The 26,988-nt window shown below is 39.2% G+C and overlaps 1 protein-coding gene across 4 annotated transcripts in view; it reads left to right on the forward strand.

Moving 5' to 3' along the window:
* Positions 1 to 26,988, forward strand: part of FAM184A (family with sequence similarity 184 member A) — a 284,234-nt gene that overhangs the window by 9,377 nt on the left and 247,869 nt on the right. For 3 of the 4 annotated variants that reach the window (XM_063443470.1, XM_063443473.1, XM_063443472.1), the window contains exon 1: positions 5,625 to 5,969. In XM_063443470.1, the coding sequence (XP_063299540.1) occupies positions 5,790 to 5,969 (180 nt within the window). In that variant the 5' untranslated portion in view covers positions 5,625 to 5,789. Of the gene's footprint in view, positions 1 to 5,624; positions 5,970 to 26,988 lie in introns of those variants that run through there. The other variant, XM_063443471.1, reaches the window with a different exon arrangement.

The raw sequence follows: 26,988 nt of genomic DNA on the forward strand, positions 1-26,988 counted from the left end.
TATGTTACCTTTGAGACCGTATGGTCAGGGCCGGCCTACACACAGTTACAAGCAGATAGTCAGACACGCTTAGTTACAGGCAGACAGTCACACATGCTCAGTTACAGGCAGACAGTCACAGAGCCAAACACACAGTTAAAGGCAGACAGCCACACACAGTTACAGGCACACAATCACGAACAGTTACAAGTACACAGTCACACACACAGTTACAGGCAGACAGTCACACACAGAGTCACAAGCAGACAGTCACACATACTCCATTACAAGCAGACAGTCATACACACTCAGACACTCACGCATGCTGATAGGCACACACACACTCAGTTAAAGGCAGATAGTCACACATACAGGCACAATGGCACAGCTACAGTGACACACACAGGCAGGAAGTCACACATACACACAGGCAGGCAGACAGTCACACACACAGGGAGGCAGTCACACACACAGGGAGGCAGTCACACACACAGGGAGGCAGTCACACACACAGGGAGGCAGTCACACAGACAGTCACACACACACACGCACACACACACACGCACACACACACACGCAGGCAGACAGTCTCACACACACACAGACAGTCACACACACACACACACACATGCAAACAGTCACACACAGGCAGCCAGACAGACAGTCACACACACAGGCAGACATTCACACAGACAGACAGTCACGCACACACACACGCAGGCAAACACACACACACACACACACACACACACAGGCAGGCAGTCACACACAGGCAGGCATGGGGAAGGGGGTGTGGATGCAGTTGGTTGTTGGGAAAGCAGGGACTCTTTACTTCTTCCCTCTTCCTGTGCAGCAGTTATCAGGGGCTTGTGGTAGGTATTAGCCCCGCCTCCGCCTCAAATAAGCCCTGCCCTTGCTGCTCGGTAAGCCCCGCCAACACACCGCCTCGATTTTTTAAATTTATTTTATTTTATTTTCCTCCACCCGGGTACCTGTTTTAGCTCTCCTGCACTCCGGTCACCCGGCCATGTGCGAGCTGTGTCGGCCACATGGTACCCCCTGGTCCATGGCGCCCTGTGCGGCCGCACATCTCGCACACTCCTAAGTCCTGCCCTGCGTATGGTAGCCCAGGAATGAGAATTACCCCAAATGATGGCATACCATTTGCAAAAGTAGACAACCCAAGGTATTGCAAATGGGTTTCAGTCTTTTTTAGTAGCCACAGAATTGGCGTTCAAATAGTTTTTTTGCATTTTTCACACACAAACAAATATTAACGCTAACTTTGGCCAGTGTTTGTGACTAAGTGGCTACTAAAAAAGACTGGACATACCCTATTTGCAATACCTTGGGTTGTCTACTATTGCAAATGGTATGCCATCATGGGGGTAATTCTCATTCCTGGGCTACCATACGGTCTCAAAGGCAAAGTAATCAATCTGGTGAATTTCAATGTGAAAAAACATGCTATATTTGACAATGTAACTTCCCAAAACACCGTAAAACCTGTCCATGGGGGCTACTGTTTTACACGAGAAACATCGCTGAATACAAATATGTGTATTTTATTGCAGTAAATCAAACAGTATTATTATGACATTCACAGTTAAAATGTCATGCAGAACTAAAGAAATAACAACATTTCTCACATTTTTGTATATATATATATATATATATATATATATATTTTTTTTTTTTTTTAATTCTGTATTTTTTGTTGTGCATTTTGTGTGATACATTGGTGTTTGCATTGCCACAACAGCAGCCACAAACGCAATAACATATAACAAGAGACTTGTACATGGCAAGCGGTAGTACTGCACATTTTTGTAGTAGTACGTAACAGGCTAATTAAACATTTCCAGATCAAAAAGCAATTCATAGATATTGTAGGCTAACAATTTAGGATGGGTTATTCGGTAGAGCAATAATGAATGCGGCAACATCCTATACATCTGTGAGAAGAGTATTCAAGTGGTATTAAAAAATAAAAACATCATCCACAATGTATTCATTGGCGGAAATAGATGGGATTCACTCCACTGCCACAGACATACCAGAACCCCGACGGGTGGCAGCGGCACCACTAAAGGAAGGGTACCTGGCTAACGCCAAGACACAGGGTGCAGACTACTACGACTGACAAATACTTGTTCTTGGCCACCAAGAGATCACTCCTTTTTACTGCCTTATGATTTCTTTTTCTTTTTCACACTATATTCTTCTTCTTTACTTTCCTATCCACTCTATCCATCCTGCAAGCACACTAGACTTGCAACACGGCAGGAGGAGAGAAAGGCTAGAGTACAGCTAAGATTAGCAGACCACTCAGGGGGACTGGTGTAAATTGGCACAAACCTATCGAAAGATTGATGACATTAATGCGTACAGTAACTATTCCACCACTGTCTTTAACGACCTTGAAACTACTGTCGCTACATAAGAGTCTCATCGCGGCAATCAGCCAACAAAGCCTACTCCTCAAAAATACTACCATTGTATATAGTTGCTCCTGCTTGAAAACATAAAAGAAAAATCCTGATGACAATGCAAACATGGCGCATAATGTATGTATAGTGACTGTACTAACCACCCAAATTTGCTTTCTTTAACCCATAAACCGACATTATACTGTCACAGCCTTGCATAAGACTGTATTATCGTCTCATTGCTTGTCTATCAAAGCAAAAATAAAGAATTAAAAAATAAAAACATATAACAAACATGAAACGTGTGGTAGTAATAGTTGCAGCATCATCGTGTTAGTATGCAAGCAGTAACCCATGCTACCTAGTTTTATAAGGGTAGGCTCAAGTTGGTCGCTTAATGCTTAGGATGGGCTAGCTTAAGGGCCCATAGAGGTAGGCTAATGCTAGCTTGGTTTGCTTAGATTGGGGTCCCATTATCTGGCACAGGGGTGAACCGTGGCAGGATACCTTAGAGGTCTGCCCCATGTCCTTATTGAACTAGAGTACCGGTTGAGATTCACAGCTAGTAGGTATATGCCTGGGTATGTCCCATTTGTGGCTTTGCCCTGATGGCTTGTGTGTTGCGTGCTGCAGAGAGGATGTGTATGCTCATGGACACTGAATTGGACAGAGAAAACTTGTGTGGTGACTGAGAGGACATAGTTAGTGACCGGGTTCATTGTGGGGCCCTGGTGTGTATGTGTTGTGCGCCCTTGGTATATTTTCTTGGGGAATCTAGTCGGGCCTGGCTTTATCTGTGAGTAGGGGGTTCTTTTTCACGTGGTAGTTTCTTGATGGGGGGGCAGGGGGGATGTGTCTCCCGGTATTCTGTTGTGTGGCCTGGGGAGGGTCATGTCTATTATACTGTAGTGGCTGCGCCCATGTTACTAGGTGTAGTATACTCATCTAGTGGTGTGCACTGAAAGATATGCAGTAGGTTGTGTCCTTTGGGGTCAGTCCTGCAGTTAGGTTGTGGCTAGAGCGTATGAGTCCGGTGTAGATGTTCTTTGGACAAATGTGGGGGCCCCTGCCGGGTTCCATGTGTGCCTTCATGGGCTCTATTCTCTGTTCTCCTTGGGTCAGTGCTGCAGCTGGGAGTCCCAATTTCTGGACGAGAGCCTCGCTCTCATGTGGATTGTGAGCGTCTTGTCTCTGTGGAGGACTGATAGAGCTCTGGAGGGTAGACACCTGTATTGAATGGTGTGTTGTCGCAAGAGAGTAGTGAGTGGACAGAAGGTGCATCTCCATGCTAGGGTGTTCGCCGAGAGATCTGTGAAGAGATCTCTGTTTTGATGGGATTCGTAGCTGGGAACAGGCTCGCCGCTGCTGCAAGGCTCCGCCACCATTTTTGTAAAATTTATTCATATTAAATTATGTTTCATAGCTAAATATTTGATGTTAAATGGAAGCCCTATTTCTCCTGAATAAAATGATATATAATAAGTGTGGGTGCACTTAATATGAAAGAGGTGAATTAAAGGACACTACAGTTACCTAGATATCTTCATTTCCATGAAGTGATCTGAGTGACATGTCCCTGTCCTTTTATGTTATGTAAAATATTGCAGTTAGGTCCACCTATAGTCGCTGTTAGTATGACCAAGTAAAGCTTGGTCATGTGATATGGAAGTCTCTATAAGGAAGCATTGATTCAATGCTTTCCTATGAGGAAGTTTGAATGCGAACGCAGGTGTATTAGACCCCCAACGCTCCTCTCTGAGGAACATTGGATTGGACCACGCTTCGGGAGGTGGGGAAGTGAGCAGTGCCAAGTAAGCCACAGCTCTGAAGAAGTGCAAGTAAAATTTATTTATTTTTTCAATTTTGCCCCTGTGGGCACCAGAATAAGAGTAGGAACAGGGACACTATTGTGTTAGACATATTTTTTATCACTTGCACTATAGTTTTCATTTAATGGGATACTTTGAGTACCATAATAACTTAATCAGAATATTGTTAATCATGAGATAAATATCTTATTCACTAATTTCTGTAAATGTGGAGCTAGTGAAAGATTGAGAGCATCAGTGGCGCCCGGTCTGAGGCTTCCTTAGGTAATGGAGGCAGAGCAAACAGGCAATAAAGTTGTTTTGGTTTCCTGAGTGTCCCTTTGCTTTTCTAAGATTTCCAAGATTCAGTGCAATTTTCCTATGTGTTTGTTTCACTGCCATTTAAAGGACCACTCTGGGCACCATAACCACTTAATCAACAAGAAGTTGGTATAGTGCGGTCCTGGATGCCAGTTTACTTGAATGGTTTAAATAACTAACGATTGGTTTAACTTCACCATCGTTAAACTGGTGCCGATCACTTAATCCCTGAACTTCCACTTAATGTCCAAAGCTTCAATCAGTAAGACTCTGACCAGCACTGCTGAAATGCTGATAGTGTCAGCCTTGCTCCCCATTGAGAAAAGAGAGTAAAAAAGATTTTACGCTCTCTTTTCTCAATGTGGACCTCCTTACGCCTTAGAACTTCCTTGCAATAAAGTTGTTGTGGTGTCCAGAGTGGTCCTTTATAAGGGGTTAATCCAACTAAAATAAAAACAAAAGTTGCACTACACTAGACATGTGAACACTGCATGCAAGCATATACCCTTGTTGTCTTTTATGATTTTTATTTTATTTTTTGCACATTGAAACATATATTACACCTAATAAATTGTGTTTACAGATAAGAACCAAGTCTCCCTGTAATTATTATTCAGAATTAGTGAATATGGCTCATCCAATCTACATATCTGTGTTATGTCAGCTGTATGTAATGCATGTCATCACAAATAAATATTCTCTCTTTTAGTATTCTCATGATAGTTCAAAAACGGTAATGTAATCCCTGATGAATATGTTTCACTAATATGGAGATTATGTGAATGTTTAAAATAATTAACCTAGTTTTCTTGTGGGGTTTTTTAAGCCAAGTGTACATATCTTCCTGTGTGTGTATGTATGTATGTATGTATGTATGTGTGTGTGTGTGTGTGTGTGTGTGTGTGTGTGTATATATATATATATATTTGTGTGTGTACACAGTGGCTACATACAGACACATTGCTCACTTATGCACTCCCTCCCTCACTCTCTTCCTCTGCTTTCATTGGATTCCCCTTTCCAGCCTGTGTTATCCACACACACAAACGCACACACACAGAACTGGGGGGTGGAGGGCAGTGTTTGCTTCAGTCACTCTGCACAGTCACTTCCCTCAGGCTGCACATCGGCACACTGCTTTATTTTAATTCATATTCCTTTGCAGCTTTATTATCACTGGAGTATCATTAATTTCATACCCTCCCTCACTATTTTATTAGGGGAGGTGAGAGAGGGCTTTAGAGACGTGAAGATGGCGACTGGAATGAGCTGGCAGCAGCAACAGCATTATTACGGTGGAGGGGCTTCTGCTGGTGCTGCCAAGTTTGTGCCCTCTTCTCCTGGCGTGATGGCACATCAAGCCGGCCTGAGCATGGAGTATACTGCAGAACTGCATCTCAAGATGAGCAAGAAAATAGCACAGCTGACCAAGGTAGAGCATGCAGACACTTGTACAGGACATGATAAGTGGTAACATCTGTATCTAAATTCAAATTATGGTACTTACATTATTAGCAAAGCGCTGCTTCTACCATGACGAGCTGGGTGAGCAGACGTTAATTTCAAGCACATATTACACCACTGATATTTGCTCAGAAGTTTGACAATAGCATCTCTATATCAAGAGGTACCATTGATGCTCAGACTGGAAAATGCTATCCTTTTATTAGTTGATAAAGTATATGTTAAAAAGGTTCACGTAATTCACAATAGCTCATATCAAAAATATACCTATGCAAATTAATATACAAATATATCATAAATGTAATTTCTTACTATGCATGAGCATTTATTGTAGTTTATTTCTTTGATGTTTCCTGTAATGAGAATGATATATAAGGTCATTTAATTTGTCGAACAGATTAGTATCTGAAAAGAAACAAAACTGATTTCTTATGTATTTTATTTATTTGAAGTTATTTAATATATGTATCCTGCCAAGCGGTTACTGTTAGTTTCTTGCATATTTAGGATAATAACCAGTACATATAAGTTTTAATTTTTTTTATGTATTATTTGCCCATCTGCTCAAAAGACAGATGTGGGTATAGTCTACAGTTATAAAATGTATTTAGAGTTATATGATCCAGAGTTATATGATCCATTTTGTTTTAAAGAAGGTAGTTTTTATACTCTGAAATTACAAATTACAATGAAAAAAATAAATTACTAGTTTATTATCATACCTGTAGAAAGTTTTTTTTGTTCGGATGTCATCTGTAGGTAACCTACACTGATAAATACTGCTACTGCGATACAAATTCCTGTGGATGGTACCAATTACATCCAATGAAAGCTATTCTTCAGATACATACACTGTATTTTTAAGAGGATTTTAATAGTGATTGGATGCTATTTCTATTTTCAAGCACGCCATTCCTTTCTGAGCAGTGTGGACTTTTACAAAATAAATAACCATCATTTGCATTTGCACTGACGATTTATGCAACCCCTTTGCAAGTGCATTGTATGTTGTCAGATTTATTTCCTTAAATTCACCTTAGTGACTGCATCTTGTCTTGTGTGACCAAGTTTGTGTAGCTGTTGTCATTATCACTGTACACTTAGCTTCCTCCCTGGAATTTTGAGCACATATTGGACCAGTCCATGCCTGTCTTTCAGCTAGGATCATGTGGGCATGAATACACCTTTTTGTTTGATGTGAACAAAACTATAAAGAAAAAAAAAAAAATCATACTCATACCAAAATCTTAACTCAAATTTCAATGTTATTATTGCATTAGGAAAATAATTATATTTTAAAGAGAATTTCTCAGCTGGAAATTCCTTTTATTAATTAGCAGAACATAAAACATCTATGTACAGACACATATTGTTTAACTGTCTTATTCGTGACATAGGTGCGCCAAATGAAAAAATAAATATGTGTCAAAGTCCAGCTGCAGTCTAAATTCGGTACATCCCTTCCGTCTGGTACCCATCATGGAAACGATGGAATGGAGATATTAATTGCTCCATATCCAGCTCATTGCCTCTAAATTTCTCTCTATATAACTAGAAACATGACTTCATATTAGAACAGTTTAGTATGGTTTAAATAATAACCTCCTCCCTCTCCATACTCATTTATTGTATGCAAACATGTATGTTTGCTTATAGATGGTTGACAAAATGTCCCTTTCAATCATGCAAACAAAATAAATAAATATTTCTAATAAAGGGTGAATGTTTTTTAAAGATGTGTTCTTTGTTTTGAAAAAAAACTATAATCCCAAGAATAAAAAAAAAAGCGGTAGACCCCTGTTATGATTACTAACCAAGTTAATCTGCTAGGGTTTTATTCATTTAAAAAAAAAAAAAACACTCACTAAGCACAAACATGTTCACTTCAAAAAAGTACAATTCTGATTTAGTGACATCTATTCTGAAAGTTGCGGCTGTATATAAATAATTATTTATTTTGAACCAATCAGCAGCTTTGGAGAAAAATAATAATAAATTGTAATCTACTCCACTCTCTAACACAGTAATGCTTTAAAGGACCACTATAGTATCAGGAAAACATACTTGTTTTCCTGGCACTATAGGGTCTCTAGGTCCCCCCCCCATCATCTGGGCCCCCCTCCCACTGGGCTCTAGGGGGTGGAAGGGGTTAAATCTTACCTGTTTTCCCCCGCCGGGCTTCCTCGGCATGGGGAACTCTCCTCCTCCTTTTCGCCGTCATCGGCTAAATGCGCATGCGTGGCAAGAGCCGCGCACGTGTTCAGTCAGTCCATAGGAAATCATTCTCAATGCTTTCCTATGGACGCTGGCGTCTTCTCACTGTGATTTTCACTAGAGGCTGGATTAACCCATTTGTAAACATAGCAGTTTCTCTGAAACTGCTATGTTTACAGCAGAAAGGGTTAAACCTAGATGGACCTGGCACCCAGACCACTTCATTAAGCTGAAGTGGTCTGGGTGCCTATAGTGGTCCTTTAAGAACACAAGGATCTGAATTGATCTGTACTGAAGGCCTTTCTCATCATTGATGCATTTATTGCATAGAACATCTAAATGTTAAGGTCGCATTTGTATCCAGTCAATAACATTGGCTGATTTTGGTCGTTATCATGTGAGTGGTTTTAAGTCAGTCACAATCCAAAAAAGTTCACCATCTTTTTCTGCTGGTATCAGCACTGAAGTCCGAAATCATTATTGATGCATAACTCTCAAGTGTCCATACTTAGTACCTACTGTTTATATATTCGGAACAAACCCCTCGGTTCCTATTTTCTTTTTTTTCTTTTTCATTCTTTATTTAAATATTGTTGTTTGTTATACAGTGGGTTACAGATGCCTGCAGATTTTACAATAAGTATAACCTATAATAAAAACAATATAACACACAACTGGTTCCTTTGGTTCAAGTGTCCCCATGTAGTTCTCGTAGTATGTTCCAATTATTCTTTAAGGGAAACTATAGTGCTAGGAACACAAAGTTGTTCTCCAAGCACTATAGTGACCTTCAATGCCTCCTCCACCGATGTCGGCAGGGGGGGTTTATGCTCCATGCAAGCGACCACTGAGCTCGCATTAGGACTACTCCATAGGAAAGCATTGCTCAATGCATTCCTATGGGGTTTTAAATGATGTTAGATGTCCTCATGCAGAGCTAGTGGTGCAGTTAACCCTGTAATTTTTGCAGTTTATTAATAACTGCAATAATTACAATTGCAAGGTTAAGTGGATTGGGACAGTGCACCCAGACCATTTCAATTAGCTGAAGTGGTTCGGGTGTCTTTAGTGTCCCTTTAAGGACTTGCCATGCTTATGTACATTAAGCAAAGCTAGTTCTGTTATAATCATTTCGTAGTTGCTACCTTTCTGCCGCCATCACTCTCTTTAACCACAATGCGGGTGAATGGCCACATTCTATGTATAATTTTGCACGTTAACATGCCAGTCAGTTCATCAGACTGGGGTCCTTCATAAACCTAGATTTTATCAACCTAGATTTTAAATGCACCATTAGTAGTAAACAAGTAACAAAACGGTAAACACAAATAAAAACATAAGTGCCGAGTGGAGGGGTGAGGGGGGGGGGGGGTCAAGTGCTCACGGACACAATAGCTCTCCACTTTATTAATCGCTATGTTGTTCCCATGGTACCTATCTATGCATTATGAAAGAAATTCTGACCTGTGCTGTCAACTTGTCCATAAGGTGTTTCCTTTATTTTGTCTATGACCTGCGTTAAAACCTCAGGTTTTAGCCATGCCTGTGCTATGGCTATACACCCTGCTATATTAATCATATTTAAGAGTCTCTGCTCTTTGGCTGTCGTTCCCTCTACAGGTGTAGCTAAAAATGTCTATGAAAAATGTTTGATATTAGTGTGTTTACTTCTGTCTATATATAATGGACAGGTGCATTATATATGTATTTATGTCCCTTTCTCCCCTGACAGCAGGGGGGAGGGGAGAGGGAAGGGGGGCAGTGATAGGGTTAAATGAACATTCCAAAAGTTAGAGCTCAGTATTGTCAGGTGTCATCTCAAGTTTGATATTTCCAGTTCGCAAGGTTAATGACAAGCAGAATAGATCCATCTTGGAATAATATAACCTGCCTCTTTGACAGCTTTTATAATGCAGTGGTGATAATAGGTGACATTGATATTCTTGTGTGTTTCAGATTAGACATTTTCACTGTGTATTTGTTGTGTTTGAGATGTTGCTGTAATTTTATTGTTACAATTTGTATTTTATTTGCTTTAAATGATGAATACGTAATCATATGTTTGTTGACATTTCTTCTACACTTCATCAATTCAGGAGAGTTGGTTGTAGTGTTTGTTCTGCTCATGCATTAATACTTTGACGGTATATGGTACTGGTTAATTGTTAGAAAAGTGTTTTCTGTGTCTTATCAAGGCCTTGTAATGTTGAATTCAATAAGTGTCTAATGCTTCCATTAATGTAATGGTAAATTATCTTCGGAAGGAATGTGATCGCTTAAGCTTGACTACTTAATGTAAGGTATAGAGCCCTTTTTCACCGAAACAGAAATGGCGAAAGTGCTGTCAACAAATATTGAAACAGTGAGATTGTAATATTGTAATAGTGTTGACTGTGTTAACAGCTAATCAGCAACCTTTAACGTGTTGATAACTAAAGATTTTATGTATTGTGTGCACAGCCTCTTTTCAATATGCATTAAAATAGTTGGTCCAGTTTTAAAAACAAAATAATCCAGTATCTAAATTATTTCCAGATATACCGAAAACAGTAGGTTTGAAACCATTTCTTGAATATTTTTAACATGATTTTTTTTTTTCTTTCTTACCTGCAATAAGTCAATGTAGGCACTAATTTTCTGTAATGTACACAATGAGACAGAAAAAAAAAAGGAAAAAGGCAGTGCGTTCAATGGACACTGTATGTAAAAAAAAATGGATACAATTAATATAAATTTACTAAAATGTGGAAAATATATATATTTTCTATGCCCTAAAAACTTACCTTTTCATTAGTTGCAGCACTGACCTCTGCAGCTTATGAGTTTTACTGGAGTTCTATTCCATTTATGTTGTTGATCAATCCTCACTGTCAATTTACACCACATGTATAGTTTAACTCCCACCAGCCTAAACTAGAATCTCACTGAGCATGATCGGACTTGCAATCCAGCAGAAGCAGGCAACTTCTTGCACTCGGTTGGATGGGACATAAATTCCCAACAGATTGACTTATTTTTTGTTTTTATCCACTCTGACCTCAGCACCTAGTAAGGGAATTTATGTTTTTTGCTCATCTGGAGTTAAAGAGATTGGAAGCAGGAGCTTTGATAGTTTGTATGTAACTCACCCTGCCTACCTACCACGGTGCATGGGATCAGCATGTTGTGTGTGCTGTGCATTATGTGCTGACATCAGACATACATATATCACAAAACTGATCTGATTTATCTCTAGAAAACAGAGACAGGGTTTTTGCACCATAATCACTTCAGTAAGATTAATTGATTATGGTGCTTAGAGTGACCCTTTAATACCGGGCTCGACAAGTCCCACGCAAAAGGTCACAATGGCGATGAGAAATGTTGTCCTGGCAAGCCAGATGGAGCTATGTGGAATGGAAGTGTGCTCCCTTGCTCGCCATGCAGTTTTTTGTACAAATACAAAAAGATAAGTCCTGCGCTCACTCCCATCACTCCTGGGCAGCAGCAACGACCACAGTACACATCAGCCCCAATATATAGTAAAAAACCAAAGGAAAAAAAGTTTACCTGCGCTCTCTCCTTAATCCCTATGTATATTTAGACAAATGGAGGTCATTTAGTTACTCCAATGGCCATTGGAGGCAATGCCCACCTGCCAACGTCAAGGCAGACCCCCCTAAGCGGGTCCTACACTGACCCTTCACCTTGATTCCTTGAGCTTCCGAAGCTCTTTCATTTAATTAGTCATGTTACCTAAAGTGGTCTTTGCAAATATTTTAGAGACTCAGATGTGATTACAGCAATTGTATCTTCTCTTGGATCTTTCAGTTGCATTTGCCATTAAACATAGAATCTTAATCTAGCATTTAGACAGTATAGTGGCCTGTGTGACATGACTCTTATCTGTCATAGTGGAATCATTTAAACAAAGCTAACAAAGGGGGTAATCAGAAATATGATTTTTAGCACCAAAAACCTATAAAAAAAAACAATGTATTTTATTATCAGTGGCATCTGTAATATACATGCTACCCTTGGGAATATATTCAGATGGCACTGCCTAAGGTCTACTGCAGATGACATATAACTTTATCTTTCAATTGTAGTAGGAACTAAGTATTCAAATATAATAAACATAATCTGAACTTCTGAAACATGTAAAGCTATTTCTTCATGAATTTTAACTGCAGAGGTTATCTGGGGTAAAATCTGAAAAACCGAATTTGTGTTTAAATTGAACAGTAGATTTCTTTACAAAATCAGATAGAAGAAGTTGACGTGGAAAGATCAGAAAACTGGATTTAAGGCTAAACTGTCACGTCTCTGGAAATTACTCACCGGAGAGGAAATAAAATATTGAAAATACCTATTGCTTTTACATGTGATTTGTCAAGGGTTTAGTAGACAGAGCCCAATATGCAGCAGCAGGCTGTGTAGAAATCAAGGTAATGTGCCGGTAAGGATGAGACAAAGGCGTACTCAGGATAGCGAGAGGACAGGTTGGGCAGCACAGGTTAAAGGGACACTCCAGGCACCCAGACCACTTCAGCTCATTGGAGTGGTCTGGGTGCCAACTCCCACTACCCTTAACCCTGCAAGTGTAATTATTGCAGTTTTTTTAAAACTGCAATATTTACCTTGCAGGGTTAAGTCCTCCCCTAGTGGCTGTCTATTAGACAGCCACTAGAGGACACTTCCTGCTTCATAGCACAGGTTTTCTGTGCTAGAGCGTCGCTGGACGTCCTCACGCTGTGTGAGGACCTCCAGCGTCGCTCTATTCCCCATAGGGAAGCATTGAAATTCATTTTCAATGCTTTCCTATGGGGTGCGCTAATGCGCATGCGCGGCATTGCCGCGCATGCGCATTAGGTCTCCTCGGCCGGCGGGCGAGATCAGTCTCGCCCACCGGCCGACGTAACCAGAAGGAGGAGCGGCGGGGGAGGAGGAAGCAGCGACGTGGGACCTGTCGCTGCCCCTGGTAAGTGACTGAAGGGGTTTTCACCCCTTCAGTAACCGGGGATTGGTGGGTGGGAGGGAGAGGGACCCTCCAGTGCCATAAAAACGGATCGTTTTTCTGGCACTGGAGTTTCCCTTTAATTAACAGATAACAGACCAAGGGTCTATAGACTGTAAGCTTGTTTGAGCAGGGTCCTCTTCAACCTATCGTTCCTGTAAGTTTTCTTGTAATTGTCCTATTTATAGTTACATCCCCCCTCTCATAATATTGTAAAGCGCTACAGAATCTGTTGGCGCTATATAAATCGCAATGATAATAATAATAAGGGTTCAATACCAGGAAGACAACACGTGTAATCAGCAGCAGCAAAATGGACAACTGTACTGAACAAGAATCACAGTAACACTGAGCAGGAAAGACTGGGAGCGCTGTCTACTTATAGGGAAGAGAGAGTACGCTTCCTCCACATCATGCTTGCATCACCAACATGCCCTGTGTAACAGAAACTCACCTTTCCCTTTAAAAATGCACATGGCTAGGCACGTACTTAGGGAACACAGCGGTATGATATCAGGTTGCAATCCTCTGAATTGAGTGTTGACCGGGTCAGATCGCATGTCGCAGCATCTTTCCGAATGCCATGCGAATTAGTCCAGCCGTCAGAAGAGCAGACTTCGGGGAGAGTGGCCACCGAGCCACCCTGAGGTTCTGCAGAGAGAGAAGAGGTGCGCAGCTTGGGAGCGAGATGTTAGAGCAATGCAGGGCAGGGGCTCTGTTTTTTTTTTTTTTTTATTATTATTATTATTATTTTAAATATATGATCAGGGGGAAGTACCAAAACCACTACATTTTAACTTGTGATTTTAGCACATAATTGCCCTCCATTTTCTTGGACAATGTAAACAACTGCCATTTCTAAGAAACAACATTATTTATATTTGTCTGAAAACAATCTTCAGCAGTAATAGAACCTTAAATAGAACACATCTAATTAAAATAAATACTTGAAATATATTGCAAGCAACATAACAATGTAGTTTAGTCCAGGCAATGCAAATGAGAAAAAGAACATAAATCTTGTTTTGGTTTTTCCTTTTCCAGTAACTACGTTCAGTAGCAGGAAAGGGCAACATTAATAATGATAATTGACAATTCCAGGATATATGTTGATACATTTTACATTTTATTTTATTTTTCAGACCTCACAAAAACTTAATTTGTCAAATATAGGGAATAATTAAACAGAATATGAAAACTTACGGGGAGTGCAGGTTCCCCTTAAATAGATGATTAGTAGTCAGTTTTGGAGAAGTGATTGTCTTTTAATAAGAGTGTATGGTGCCCTGGAGGCAAGAGAGGTCACAAACAACCAGTAGCCAAGTAAGTCTACTGAACTAATAGTGAATTCTGAACTATAACCACATGAATTAAACTAGAAAAGTTATAGCAAAGACCAACAGTCCACTAGTTTTATATATATATATATATATATATATATATATATATATATACATATATATATATATATATATATATATATAAATGTTTCTATAGTTAATGTGTATGTATATTTATATATATATATATATACACACACATTAAATATAGAAACATTCACCATGGTTTATAGCTGCAGTGCAAGTGTTAGAAGTATATATTGTTTTTATCACTCTGTTGGTAAGGTGTCATTTAATATGTGAATAAAATCTCAACATTTACTAGATATCCACTGACCATCAATCATCTTTTTATCCTACATCTTGCTCGTACAGTAGATACAGCCCACATGATTTGGCAGACATGTTGTCCACCATGGCAAACTAATCTAATCTGCCTATTTGTCCCCACAACAAAAAAAAATGTCTTCTCCATTCCATCACCCTTTTTTTGAGCCAAGAATGGCACTACAAATCTTGAGCCAAAACAAGGAACAAGTTGTTTGTGATTCGGAAATTTTAATTTTAGTTTGAATTTGTATGAATTGCAGTTCAGGCCAAATCAAATCTCCAAGTGTAGATTTAAACTTATGCCATAATTTTTGTTTTGTTTTATCCTTGATTTTTTTTTTTTTTTTACTCTGAACAAAGAAAACAGACTTTTAGCTCTGATGAATGGAAGTGATGAATAAGCCAATAACAGCTATAACAGGACAGAGAGCTAGAAAGGGGTGGGTAATTGAACTGCTCTGTTATGTTGCTGCTGGGAATAGCACGCAATGACAGTATGGGTAGGTTCAATGTACACATCTTCTTCAACCAGCATGCCTCTTTCACTGCAAATCAGGAACATGTTAATACATCTGTCCCTCCTGTATGTCAGGCTGCTGGAGTGGAGTGCCACTTTCCTCTCAATATTAGAAGTACTATGTGTAGACCTATGCTTTCCCATACTTTTATGCATGTATGCTTACATATGTGACTGTGCATTTATATTTGTGTCTATGAGTTCATGTGCATGTATGTATATGTGTTTATGTGTATGTATATGTGTTCATGCGTTTATGCTTTTGCACATACATATTTATGTGTGTGTGTGTGTATGTATAAAGTGTACCATCTTCTGCACTGTCTGCTTGTTTTTTTTTTTTCTCCCTCTCCCCCCTCACTCTGCTCTTCAGAAAGATATTTATGACCCTATGCAAAAATGGTGTCTATTTTCTAACAAACCTGTGTCTTATCTACACTCATGTCACTTTATAACCCCTGTATCACAACTCAACTTTGAATTCTAAGTGTCGTCTTGCTCAGAAATGATTCAGACTTGAGAAAGGGAGGTTCTCCCGAAAACTTGTCATTAAAAAATAATTTTAGTCCTATAAAAAAGGTATTACAAGATACACATTTTATCTGTTTTTTACATCTACATCACTAGACTAATATGGCTACAATCTCTCTCTCTCTCTCTCTCTCTCTCTCTCTCTCTCTCTCTCTCTCTCTCTCTCTCTCTCTCTCTCTCTCTCTCTCTCTCTCTCTCTCTCTCTCTCTCTCTCTCTCTCTATATATATATATATATATATATATATATATATATATATATACACACATACTAAATTGGCTTTGCACTCCACTACTAAATAGACTAAAAAATAAAGCAATGCCTATGTGGTACAACCCACGTTGTATATAAGGAGCCAAAACATTGATTCTTATGCACAGTTGATTTGGAATTTCTTTGCTTAATAGTAAAACACAGTTAAAAAATTGGGGAGACCTGTGAGTGCACCCTTTGTTTACAATATATATATATATATATATATTTTTTTGTTTTTATTTTTTTTTATTTTTCAAATTGGTGTTAACTGTCAGTGTCTAGCAGTAGTACCCTGTGCACTAACCGCAACCACCAGTCTCACACTAGAATGAATGAAACAGTCGATCTAACAGTCAAAGTTAGTGGAAGTGCCAGTGTGGTAATAGGTAGTCAAAAGGAATATTTTTATCCTTGATTTTTTTTTTTTACTCTGTACAAAGAAAACAGACTTTTAGCTCTGATGAATGGAAGTGATGAATAAGCCAATAACAGCCATAACAGGACAAAGAGCTAGAAAGAGGTGGGTAATTGAATATGTGCCAATATTGTATTGTGAGTACACAATACATATATTTTGACTGCTAAGATGGAAGAGTAGATTTCTTTTTTGATGTAAGAAGGTGAAGGGCAGGCTTATAGCTGCAGCACATTTAGCTAATGATTGTAGTTCTAAGCAACCGTGTAGACAAACATAATCAAGAGATCTCCTTTCACCAGTAAACATTCAATTGGCACCAGTTTTTGTATGGTGTTTGCAGTGTCCCTTTAACGGAACTCTGTATGCACCCAGACCACTTCATCTCAATGACATGGTCTGGATGCCAAGTTCCCTTAAGAAACCCTTACATATCAGGTATCTGGCTTTGGAAACAAACACGCAATTGTATTTGAATACACATATGAAGGAACATTCTTTGTAGTATACAATATAATCAACATATGAAGGCATAAGTTGACTAGGTGCAAATGAAAATGGAGCACAGTTCATAGGAGGAAGTGAATACATCCAGTTTGTGAGGTAATCATGAGGCAGCAAAACTAATAGTAAGTCCTTAAGTATTTGTCAAAAAAAAAAAAACTGGCCTCGGAAGTTGGAATTCTTTCTCAAATAATTTTATTAAGAATACGTTCAAACAGGCTATTTTTGTTATTTTACCATGGTATGTGTTGGCTAGGATTGCTAGAATAATGTATGATTGACAAACAGTGGATGAGGTAGGCAGCATCAATGCTAAATTAGTAGAGTACAGAGAGAGAAATGCATTTTAGTATGTCCTTTTCAGAATAGCAAGAATTAGAGGCAATGTACTTGCATGTAGTACAGCTAGCAATAATGGTATTGGACTGGAATAGTGCAAGCAAACCTGAGTCACAAGAAGATGGAATGAAAAAGAAAAAATGCTCAGGACTCAATGTGTTGAAGTATAAGCAGGATTTTAATGGAACATCAAGTGCACAGCAACGTTTGAACTGCACTCAGGTCTTTGTCTAGCATTAAAATCCTGCTTATACCTCAACACAGTGAGTGCCTGAGCATTTTTTTCTTTTTTATACGAGGTATTTTGGGTGTGCTGGCCCTAGGATTAGAAGCAGGATCACAGGTTACCCACTGCAAATGCCCTGAGACAGGATAGGCCTAATCTGAATTTAATGGATATTATAATGCCAGAAATACAAAGCTGTATTCCTGGTACTATAGCTCCCTCTGCCCCTCATCCCCCTCCCCCCCCCCATCCACCCACCTCTCCCCCCACACTGTGGTGAATAAAGGGTTAGAAATGTATCTCGATGAGGGCACACTAGTCCTCTTCTGAGGGCACACATTGAATACATGCTTTCCTATGGGGAAATAGCTGACGCTGGATTACCTCATGCAGAGTGTGAGGACGTCCAGCGGCGGTTAGTAGACCGAAAGGCCGATAACATTCCGGAAGCGCCTCTAGTGGAGGCAGACTTAGTACTGCAATGTTTTACATTGCAACACTAAGTGCAATAGGGACACTGTACCCAGACCACTTAATGAGCTGAAGGGGTCTGGGTGCCTATAGTGTACCTTTCAGATTATTTTCTCCTGGAGACATGACTCTAAGCAGCCCATGAGTACAAGTTCAGACTTAGAGGGAGAGTGACAATAGGTTCTTTCGTGAACTAAAGCACGATTGCACATAGCTGGGGATCAGATTCCAGCGCAAACAGGAAAGGCCAAGGTTTTTTTTATGTTTGTTTTAATTTTTCAATTTCAATTGTTAGATTTCATAGACAGTTCTCTTAGTGAAAGTGTACTGGTTTAGACTATTTATTTATCTTCTATATTGCCTAAAACATGAATGAGCTGTGTGAACTGTATATTTGGCTGACTTCGAGTTGTCCCTTATACATCAAACATTTGCATGTAGTGTCTGCTTTCTTTGATCTCTCAAGAAAAAATCCAGGATAAAACAATTCAAGCAGAAAGGATTGTCTTGTAAATCCACATATTTGCATAATTCCATCTGATTTATTATCTATTGTTGCTTCTGGAAGAATTTAATAGTGTACAAAACATGTTTTCCACCCTCTCTGTTTTCTATTTATCAAGGAAGTATTACTTTACTGAGAGGGTAGTGGATGCATGGAATAGCCTTCCAGCTGAAGTGGTAGAGGTTAACACACTAAAGGAGTTTAAGCATGCGTGGGATAGGCATAAGGCTATCCTAACTATAAGATAAGGCCAGAGACTAATGAAAGTATTTAGAAAATTGGGCAGACTAGATGGGCCGAATGGTTCTTATCTGCCGTCACATTCTATGTTTCTATGAATCCCCAGTCGTAAATCCAAGCAGTCGTAAAGCAGGTAGGACCACCTGTACATAATTGGGCAATTTTTATTTTGTTTAGATAAACAGATGATAAAAATGCATGTATGTTTTGCAATGCTAAAGAGAAAAGATATACAGGAATTTATACTGAGCATTTTGAACCTAAACCAGGACCCAGAGTAGTGATGATCTGATTGAGTTTGACACAGTTTGCTCTTGTCTAATTACAAGGATATTGTTTCTGTGCTGTTGTAGGCAAATGATTGGACAATGTTTCAATTAAATGAGAGCTCTACAGCACAGCAGGTTAACAAATATTATAATGCGGTCAATAAAATGTGTGGATTTTCTGGAAAGTCATAGGCATATTATGAACAGTTTTGTACATTAATGTGACTTAGTGAGATGAGACATTCCTGTTCTGGTAATGTGTCAGCACTCTGCTCTGCTTGTCATGGGCTTATCACTGAAATAAACAAGGCAAGCAAGTCCTTGCAGCAAAATGCTAAATATGTATGTTTCTAGAGATTCTAGAGTCAAAACACAGGAGTTACCCAAATACATCAACCCTGCTTAGTATTAAATAGATCTCATCATTACCATTATATTATAGACTTATAGATTTACTAAATTAGAACGTATTAAATTGGAAAGCCTGTGGGTACTCCAGTGGAGTACCCCTGTTATTTTCCGGCTTCCTAGGCTATTCTTGGCCAATCCTGTATAGCCTTGCTGAGCCAAAGTATTTGATGTCTTTAGGGGCACTCAGATGCCCATTTTAAAGTACTCTGAGCATTATCCAGATGTAAAATGTAGCGAGTGATTATAGCTTTACCCCACACCAGGCTTAGGCAACTTTCGGCACTCCAGATGTTTTGGACTTCATCTCCCATAATGCTCTGACAACCACAATGCTGGCAAAGCATCAAGGGAGATGTAGTCCACAACATCTGGAGTGCCGAAGGTTGCTTACACCTGCACCACACCATGAGTAGACACTACCTGTAGGGGCTAAACAGAACTGACTTTACTGCAACTGTGCAGAGTTATTTATACCCACAGAGGGTGATTTACATAGTAGAGTAATTAACAGGACATACAGATCCCCATCAAGTTCTCTTCCCATAACCCCTTGTTTTTCATGCTGAAAACAACCCTCAGCCTCAGCCTCACCAAAGCAAACAAATACTGAACTCCATTTTGTCCATATAATCAAACAACATGAAACAATGAATGTCCCTTGTAGAATTCCCATCCAGGCAAGAAGAACTCCTTGCCATGGTCCATGACAGAAAGTATTATAAATTTATCTTTACCTTGTGCTAGCAGAATTTCTAGAAAATGTATAGTTTATAAGAATATAAACTACTTTAGAATAGGTCGTTCCTCTACCGGTCAATCATTTTTTCAGCATATAGATGGCATAGACCTCTATACAAACAAAATTGACTGATGGGGAGAGTAAAAGAACCCTCCTACAGGCAGTTCTCCTGCCTTCTGGTATAGCAACCACAGACTGCATTAATCAGAGTAAATCAAACCAGAGTGCAGGTGGGACCATAAGTGGGTGTTACATTAATTTAAGAGCTGGGCCCATCAGAGCATTGGACCAAAGGTGGGTACGGTAATATAAAATATGTACACTATTTCATTTATCACCATGATAAATGGTATATTCATTGTGTGTGGGGGATTTCTTCCAAAGGGAATCTGCCATGATATGTGTGAATTAATGAAGTTCTTCTACTTTGTTTCCATGTAATGTGTAGAGCTAACAGAAGAGGAAGAAAATCTCCTTCACTGTCTCACAGCCAGTGAGGTGTTTCTTCCCCCAATGGCAATCTGACTCCATCAAGATGAAGTGATTTATGTGTGTTGATTGTTCCTTTAAATGTAAGAAATCTGTGGATTTTGCAGGCGTCCCAACTACTCAGATTGTATGGTCCTGTCCTGGATCCATTCTTTGGTGTTCAGCTTTTGGGGACACCAGGGAACTGCAACCAAAATGTGTAGCATGCACTATGCTATGGGCACTAAGGCACGCAGAGTGCACTGAAGTGTCTGCATTGTCTGTCCTCAGTGGACTGGCCTGTATTACTGATATTTAGGAATTTACAACAACAGTGATTTAATTTTAGTTTGAATTTGTATGAATTGCAGTTCAGGCCAAATCAAATCTCCAAGTGTAGATTTAAACTTATGCCATAATTTTTGTTTTGTTTTATCCTTGATTTTTTTTTTTTTTTTACTCTGAACAAAGAAAACAGACTTTTAGCTCTGATGAATGGAAGTGATGAATAAGCCAATAACAGCTATAACAGGACAGAGAGCTAGAAAGGGGTGGGTAATTGAACTGCTCTGTTATGTTGCTGCTGGGAATAGCACGCAATGACAGTATGGGTAGGTTCAATGTACACATCTTCTTCAACCAGCATGCCTCTTTCACTGCAAATCAGGAACATGTTAATACATCTGTCCCTCCTGTATGTCAGGCTGCTGGAGTGGAGTGCCACTTTCCTCTCAATATTAGAAGTACTATGTGTAGACCTATGCTTTCCCATACTTTTATGCATGTATGCTTACATATGTGACTGTGCATTTATATTTGTGTCTATGAGTTCATGTGCATGTATGTATATGTGTTTATGTGTATGTATATGTGTTCATGCGTTTATGCTTTTGCACATACATATTTATGTGTGTGTGTGTGTATGTATAAAGTGTACCATCTTCTGCACTGTCTGCTTGTTTTTTTTTTCTCCCTCTCCCCCCTCACTCTGCTCTTCAGAAAGATATTTATGACCCTATGCAAAAATGGTGTCTATTTTCTAACAAACCTGTGTCTTATCTACACTCATGTCACTTTATAACCCCTGTATCACAACTCAACTTTGAATTCTAAGTGTCGTCTTGCTCAGAAATGATTCAGACTTGAGAAAGGGAGGTTCTCCCGAAAACTTGTCATTAAAAAATAATTTTAGTCCTATAAAAAAGGTATTACAAGATACACATTTTATCTGTTTTTTACATCTACATCACTAGACTAATATGGCTACAATCTCTCTCTCTCTCTCTCTCTCTCTCTCTCTCTCTCTCTCTCTCTCTCTCTCTCTCTCTCTCTCTCTCTCTCTCTCTCTCTATATATCTATATATATATATATATATATATATATATATATATATACACACATACTAAATTGGCTTTGCACTCCACTACTAAATAGACTAAAAAATAAAGCAATGCCTATGTGGTACAACCCACGTTGTATATAAGGAGCCAAAACATTGATTCTTATGCACAGTTGATTTGGAATTTCTTTGCTTAATAGTAAAACACAGTTAAAAAATTGGGGAGACCTGTGAGTGCACCCTTTGTTTACAATATATATATATATATATATATTTTTTTTTGTTTTTATTTTTTTTTATTTTTCAAATTGGTGTTAACTGTCAGTGTCTAGCAGTAGTACCCTGTGCACTAACCGCAACCACCAGTCTCACACTAGAATGAATGAAACAGTCGATCTAACAGTCAAAGTTAGTGGAAGTGCCAGTGTGGTAATAGGTAGTCAAAAGGAATATTTTTATCCTTGATTTTTTTTTTTTACTCTGTACAAAGAAAACAGACTTTTAGCTCTGATGAATGGAAGTGATGAATAAGCCAATAACAGCCATAACAGGACAAAGAGCTAGAAAGAGGTGGGTAATTGAATATGTGCCAATATTGTATTGTGAGTACACAATACATATATTTTGACTGCTAAGATGGAAGAGTAGATTTCTTTTTTGATGTAAGAAGGTGAAGGGCAGGCTTATAGCTGCAGCACATTTAGCTAATGATTGTAGTTCTAAGCAACCGTGTAGACAAACATAATCAAGAGATCTCCTTTCACCAGTAAACATTCAATTGGCACCAGTTTTTGTATGGTGTTTGCAGTGTCCCTTTAACGGAACTCTGTATGCACCCAGACCACTTCATCTCAATGACATGGTCTGGATGCCAAGTTCCCTTAAGAAACCCTTACATATCAGGTATCTGGCTTTGGAAACAAACACGCAATTGTATTTGAATACACATATGAAGGAACATTCTTTGTAGTATACAATATAATCAACATATGAAGGCATAAGTTGACTAGGTGCAAATGAAAATGGAGCACAGTTCATAGGAGGAAGTGAATACATCCAGTTTGTGAGGTAATCATGAGGCAGCAAAACTAATAGTAAGTCCTTAAGTATTTGTCAAAAAAAAAAAAACTGGCCTCGGAAGTTGGAATTCTTTCTCAAATAATTTTATTAAGAATACGTTCAAACAGGCTATTTTTGTTATTTTACCATGGTATGTGTTGGCTAGGATTGCTAGAATAATGTATGATTGACAAACAGTGGATGAGGTAGGCAGCATCAATGCTAAATTAGTAGAGTACAGAGAGAGAAATGCATTTTAGTATGTCCTTTTCAGAATAGCAAGAATTAGAGGCAATGTACTTGCATGTAGTACAGCTAGCAATAATGGTATTGGACTGGAATAGTGCAAGCAAACCTGAGTCACAAGAAGATGGAATGAAAAAGAAAAAATGCTCAGGACTCAATGTGTTGAAGTATAAGCAGGATTTTAATGGAACATCAAGTGCACAGCAACGTTTGAACTGCACTCAGGTCTTTGTCTAGCATTAAAATCCTGCTTATACCTCAACACAGTGAGTGCCTGAGCATTTTTTTCTTTTTTATACGAGGTATTTTGGGTGTGCTGGCCCTAGGATTAGAAGCAGGATCACAGGTTACCCACTGCAAATGCCCTGAGACAGGATAGGCCTAATCTGAATTTAATGGATATTATAATGCCAGAAATACAAAGCTGTATTCCTGGTACTATAGCTCCCTCTGCCCCTCATCCCCCTCCCCCCCCCCATCCACCCACCTCTCCCCCCACACTGTGGTGAATAAAGGGTTAGAAATGTATCTCGATGAGGGCACACTAGTCCTCTTCTGAGGGCACACATTGAATACATGCTTTCCTATGGGGAAATAGCTGACGCTGGATTACCTCATGCAGAGTGTGAGGACGTCCAGCGGCGGTTAGTAGACCGAAAGGCCGATAACATTCCGGAAGCGCCTCTAGTGGAGGCAGACTTAGTACTGCAATGTTTTACATTGCAACACTAAGTGCAATAGGGACACTGTACCCAGACCACTTAATGAGCTGAAGGGGTCTGGGTGCCTATAGTGTACCTTTCAGATTATTTTCTCCTGGAGACATGACTCTAAGCAGCCCATGAGTACAAGTTCAGACTTAGAGGGAGAGTGACAATAGGTTCTTTCGTGAACTAAAGCACGATTGCACATAGCTGGGGATCAGATTCCAGCGCAAACAGGAAAGGCCAAGGTTTTTTTTATGTTTGTTTTAATTTTTCAATTTCAATTGTTAGATTTCATAGACAGTTCTCTTAGTGAAAGTGTACTGGTTTAGACTATTTATTTATCTTCTATATTGCCTAAAACATGAATGAGCTGTGTGAACTGTATATTTGGCTGACTTCGAGTTGTCCCTTATACATCAAACATTTGCATGTAGTGTCTGCTTTCTTTGATCTCTCAAGAAAAAATCCAGGATAAAACAATTCAAGCAGAAAGGATTGTCTTGTAAATCCACATATTTGCATAATTCCATCTGATTTATTATCTATTGTTGCTTCTGGAAGAATTTAATAGTGTACAAAACATGTTTTCCACCCTCTCTGTTTTCTATTTATCAAGGAAGTATTACTTTACTGAGAGGGTAGTGGATGCATGGAATAGCCTTCCAGCTGAAGTGGTAGAGGTTAACACACTAAAGGAGTTTAAGCATGCGTGGGATAGGCATAAGGCTATCCTAACTATAAGATAAGGCCAGAGACTAATGAAAGTATTTAGAAAATTGGGCAGACTAGATGGGCCGAATGGTTCTTATCTGCCGTCACATTCTATGTTTCTATGAATCCCCAGTCGTAAATCCAAGCAGTCGTAAAGCAGGTAGGACCACCTGTACATAATTGGGCAATTTTTATTTTGTTTAGATAAACAGATGATAAAAATGCATGTATGTTTTGCAATGCTAAAGAGAAAAGATATACAGGAATTTATACTGAGCATTTTGAACCTAAACCAGGACCCAGAGTAGTGATGATCTGATTGAGTTTGACACAGTTTGCTCTTGTCTAATTACAAGGATATTGTTTCTGTGCTGTTGTAGGCAAATGATTGGACAATGTTTCAATTAAATGAGAGCTCTACAGCACAGCAGGTTAACAAATATTATAATGCGGTCAATAAAATGTGTGGATTTTCTGGAAAGTCATAGGCATATTATGAACAGTTTTGTACATTAATGTGACTTAGTGAGATGAGACATTCCTGTTCTGGTAATGTGTCAGCACTCTGCTCTGCTTGTCATGGGCTTATCACTGAAATAAACAAGGCAAGCAAGTCCTTGCAGCAAAATGCTAAATATGTATGTTTCTAGAGATTCTAGAGTCAAAACACAGGAGTTACCCAAATACATCAACCCTGCTTAGTATTAAATAGATCTCATCATTACCATTATATTATAGACTTATAGATTTACTAAATTAGAACGTATTAAATTGGAAAGCCTGTGGGTACTCCAGTGGAGTACCCCTGTTATTTTCCGGCTTCCTAGGCTATTCTTGGCCAATCCTGTATAGCCTTGCTGAGCCAAAGTATTTGATGTCTTTAGGGGCACTCAGATGCCCATTTTAAAGTACTCTGAGCATTATCCAGATGTAAAATGTAGCGAGTGATTATAGCTTTACCCCACACCAGGCTTAGGCAACTTTCGGCACTCCAGATGTTTTGGACTTCATCTCCCATAATGCTCTGACAACCACAATGCTGGCAAAGCATCAAGGGAGATGTAGTCCACAACATCTGGAGTGCCGAAGGTTGCTTACACCTGCACCACACCATGAGTAGACACTACCTGTAGGGGCTAAACAGAACTGACTTTACTGCAACTGTGCAGAGTTATTTATACCCACAGAGGGTGATTTACATAGTAGAGTAATTAACAGGACATACAGATCCCCATCAAGTTCTCTTCCCATAACCCCTTGTTTTTCATGCTGAAAACAACCCTCAGCCTCAGCCTCACCAAAGCAAACAAATACTGAACTCCATTTTGTCCATATAATCAAACAACATGAAACAATGAATGTCCCTTGTAGAATTCCCATCCAGGCAAGAAGAACTCCTTGCCATGGTCCATGACAGAAAGTATTATAAATTTATCTTTACCTTGTGCTAGCAGAATTTCTAGAAAATGTATAGTTTATAAGAATATAAACTACTTTAGAATAGGTCGTTCCTCTACCGGTCAATCATTTTTTCAGCATATAGATGGCATAGACCTCTATACAAACAAAATTGACTGATGGGGAGAGTAAAAGAACCCTCCTACAGGCAGTTCTCCTGCCTTCTGGTATAGCAACCACAGACTGCATTAATCAGAGTAAATCAAACCAGAGTGCAGGTGGGACCATAAGTGGGTGTTACATTAATTTAAGAGCTGGGCCCATCAGAGCATTGGACCAAAGGTGGGTACGGTAATATAAAATATGTACACTATTTCATTTATCACCATGATAAATGGTATATTCATTGTGTGTGGGGGATTTCTTCCAAAGGGAATCTGCCATGATATGTGTGAATTAATGAAGTTCTTCTACTTTGTTTCCATGTAATGTGTAGAGCTAACAGAAGAGGAAGAAAATCTCCTTCACTGTCTCACAGCCAGTGAGGTGTTTCTTCCCCCAATGGCAATCTGACTCCATCAAGATGAAGTGATTTATGTGTGTTGATTGTTCCTTTAAATGTAAGAAATCTGTGGATTTTGCAGGCGTCCCAACTACTCAGATTGTATGGTCCTGTCCTGGATCCATTCTTTGGTGTTCAGCTTTTGGGGACACCAGGGAACTGCAACCAAAATGTGTAGCATGCACTATGCTATG

The sequence above is a fragment of the Pelobates fuscus genome, chromosome 2, assembly GCF_036172605.1.
Source record: "Pelobates fuscus isolate aPelFus1 chromosome 2, aPelFus1.pri, whole genome shotgun sequence".
Taxonomy (NCBI): domain Eukaryota; kingdom Metazoa; phylum Chordata; class Amphibia; order Anura; family Pelobatidae; genus Pelobates; species Pelobates fuscus.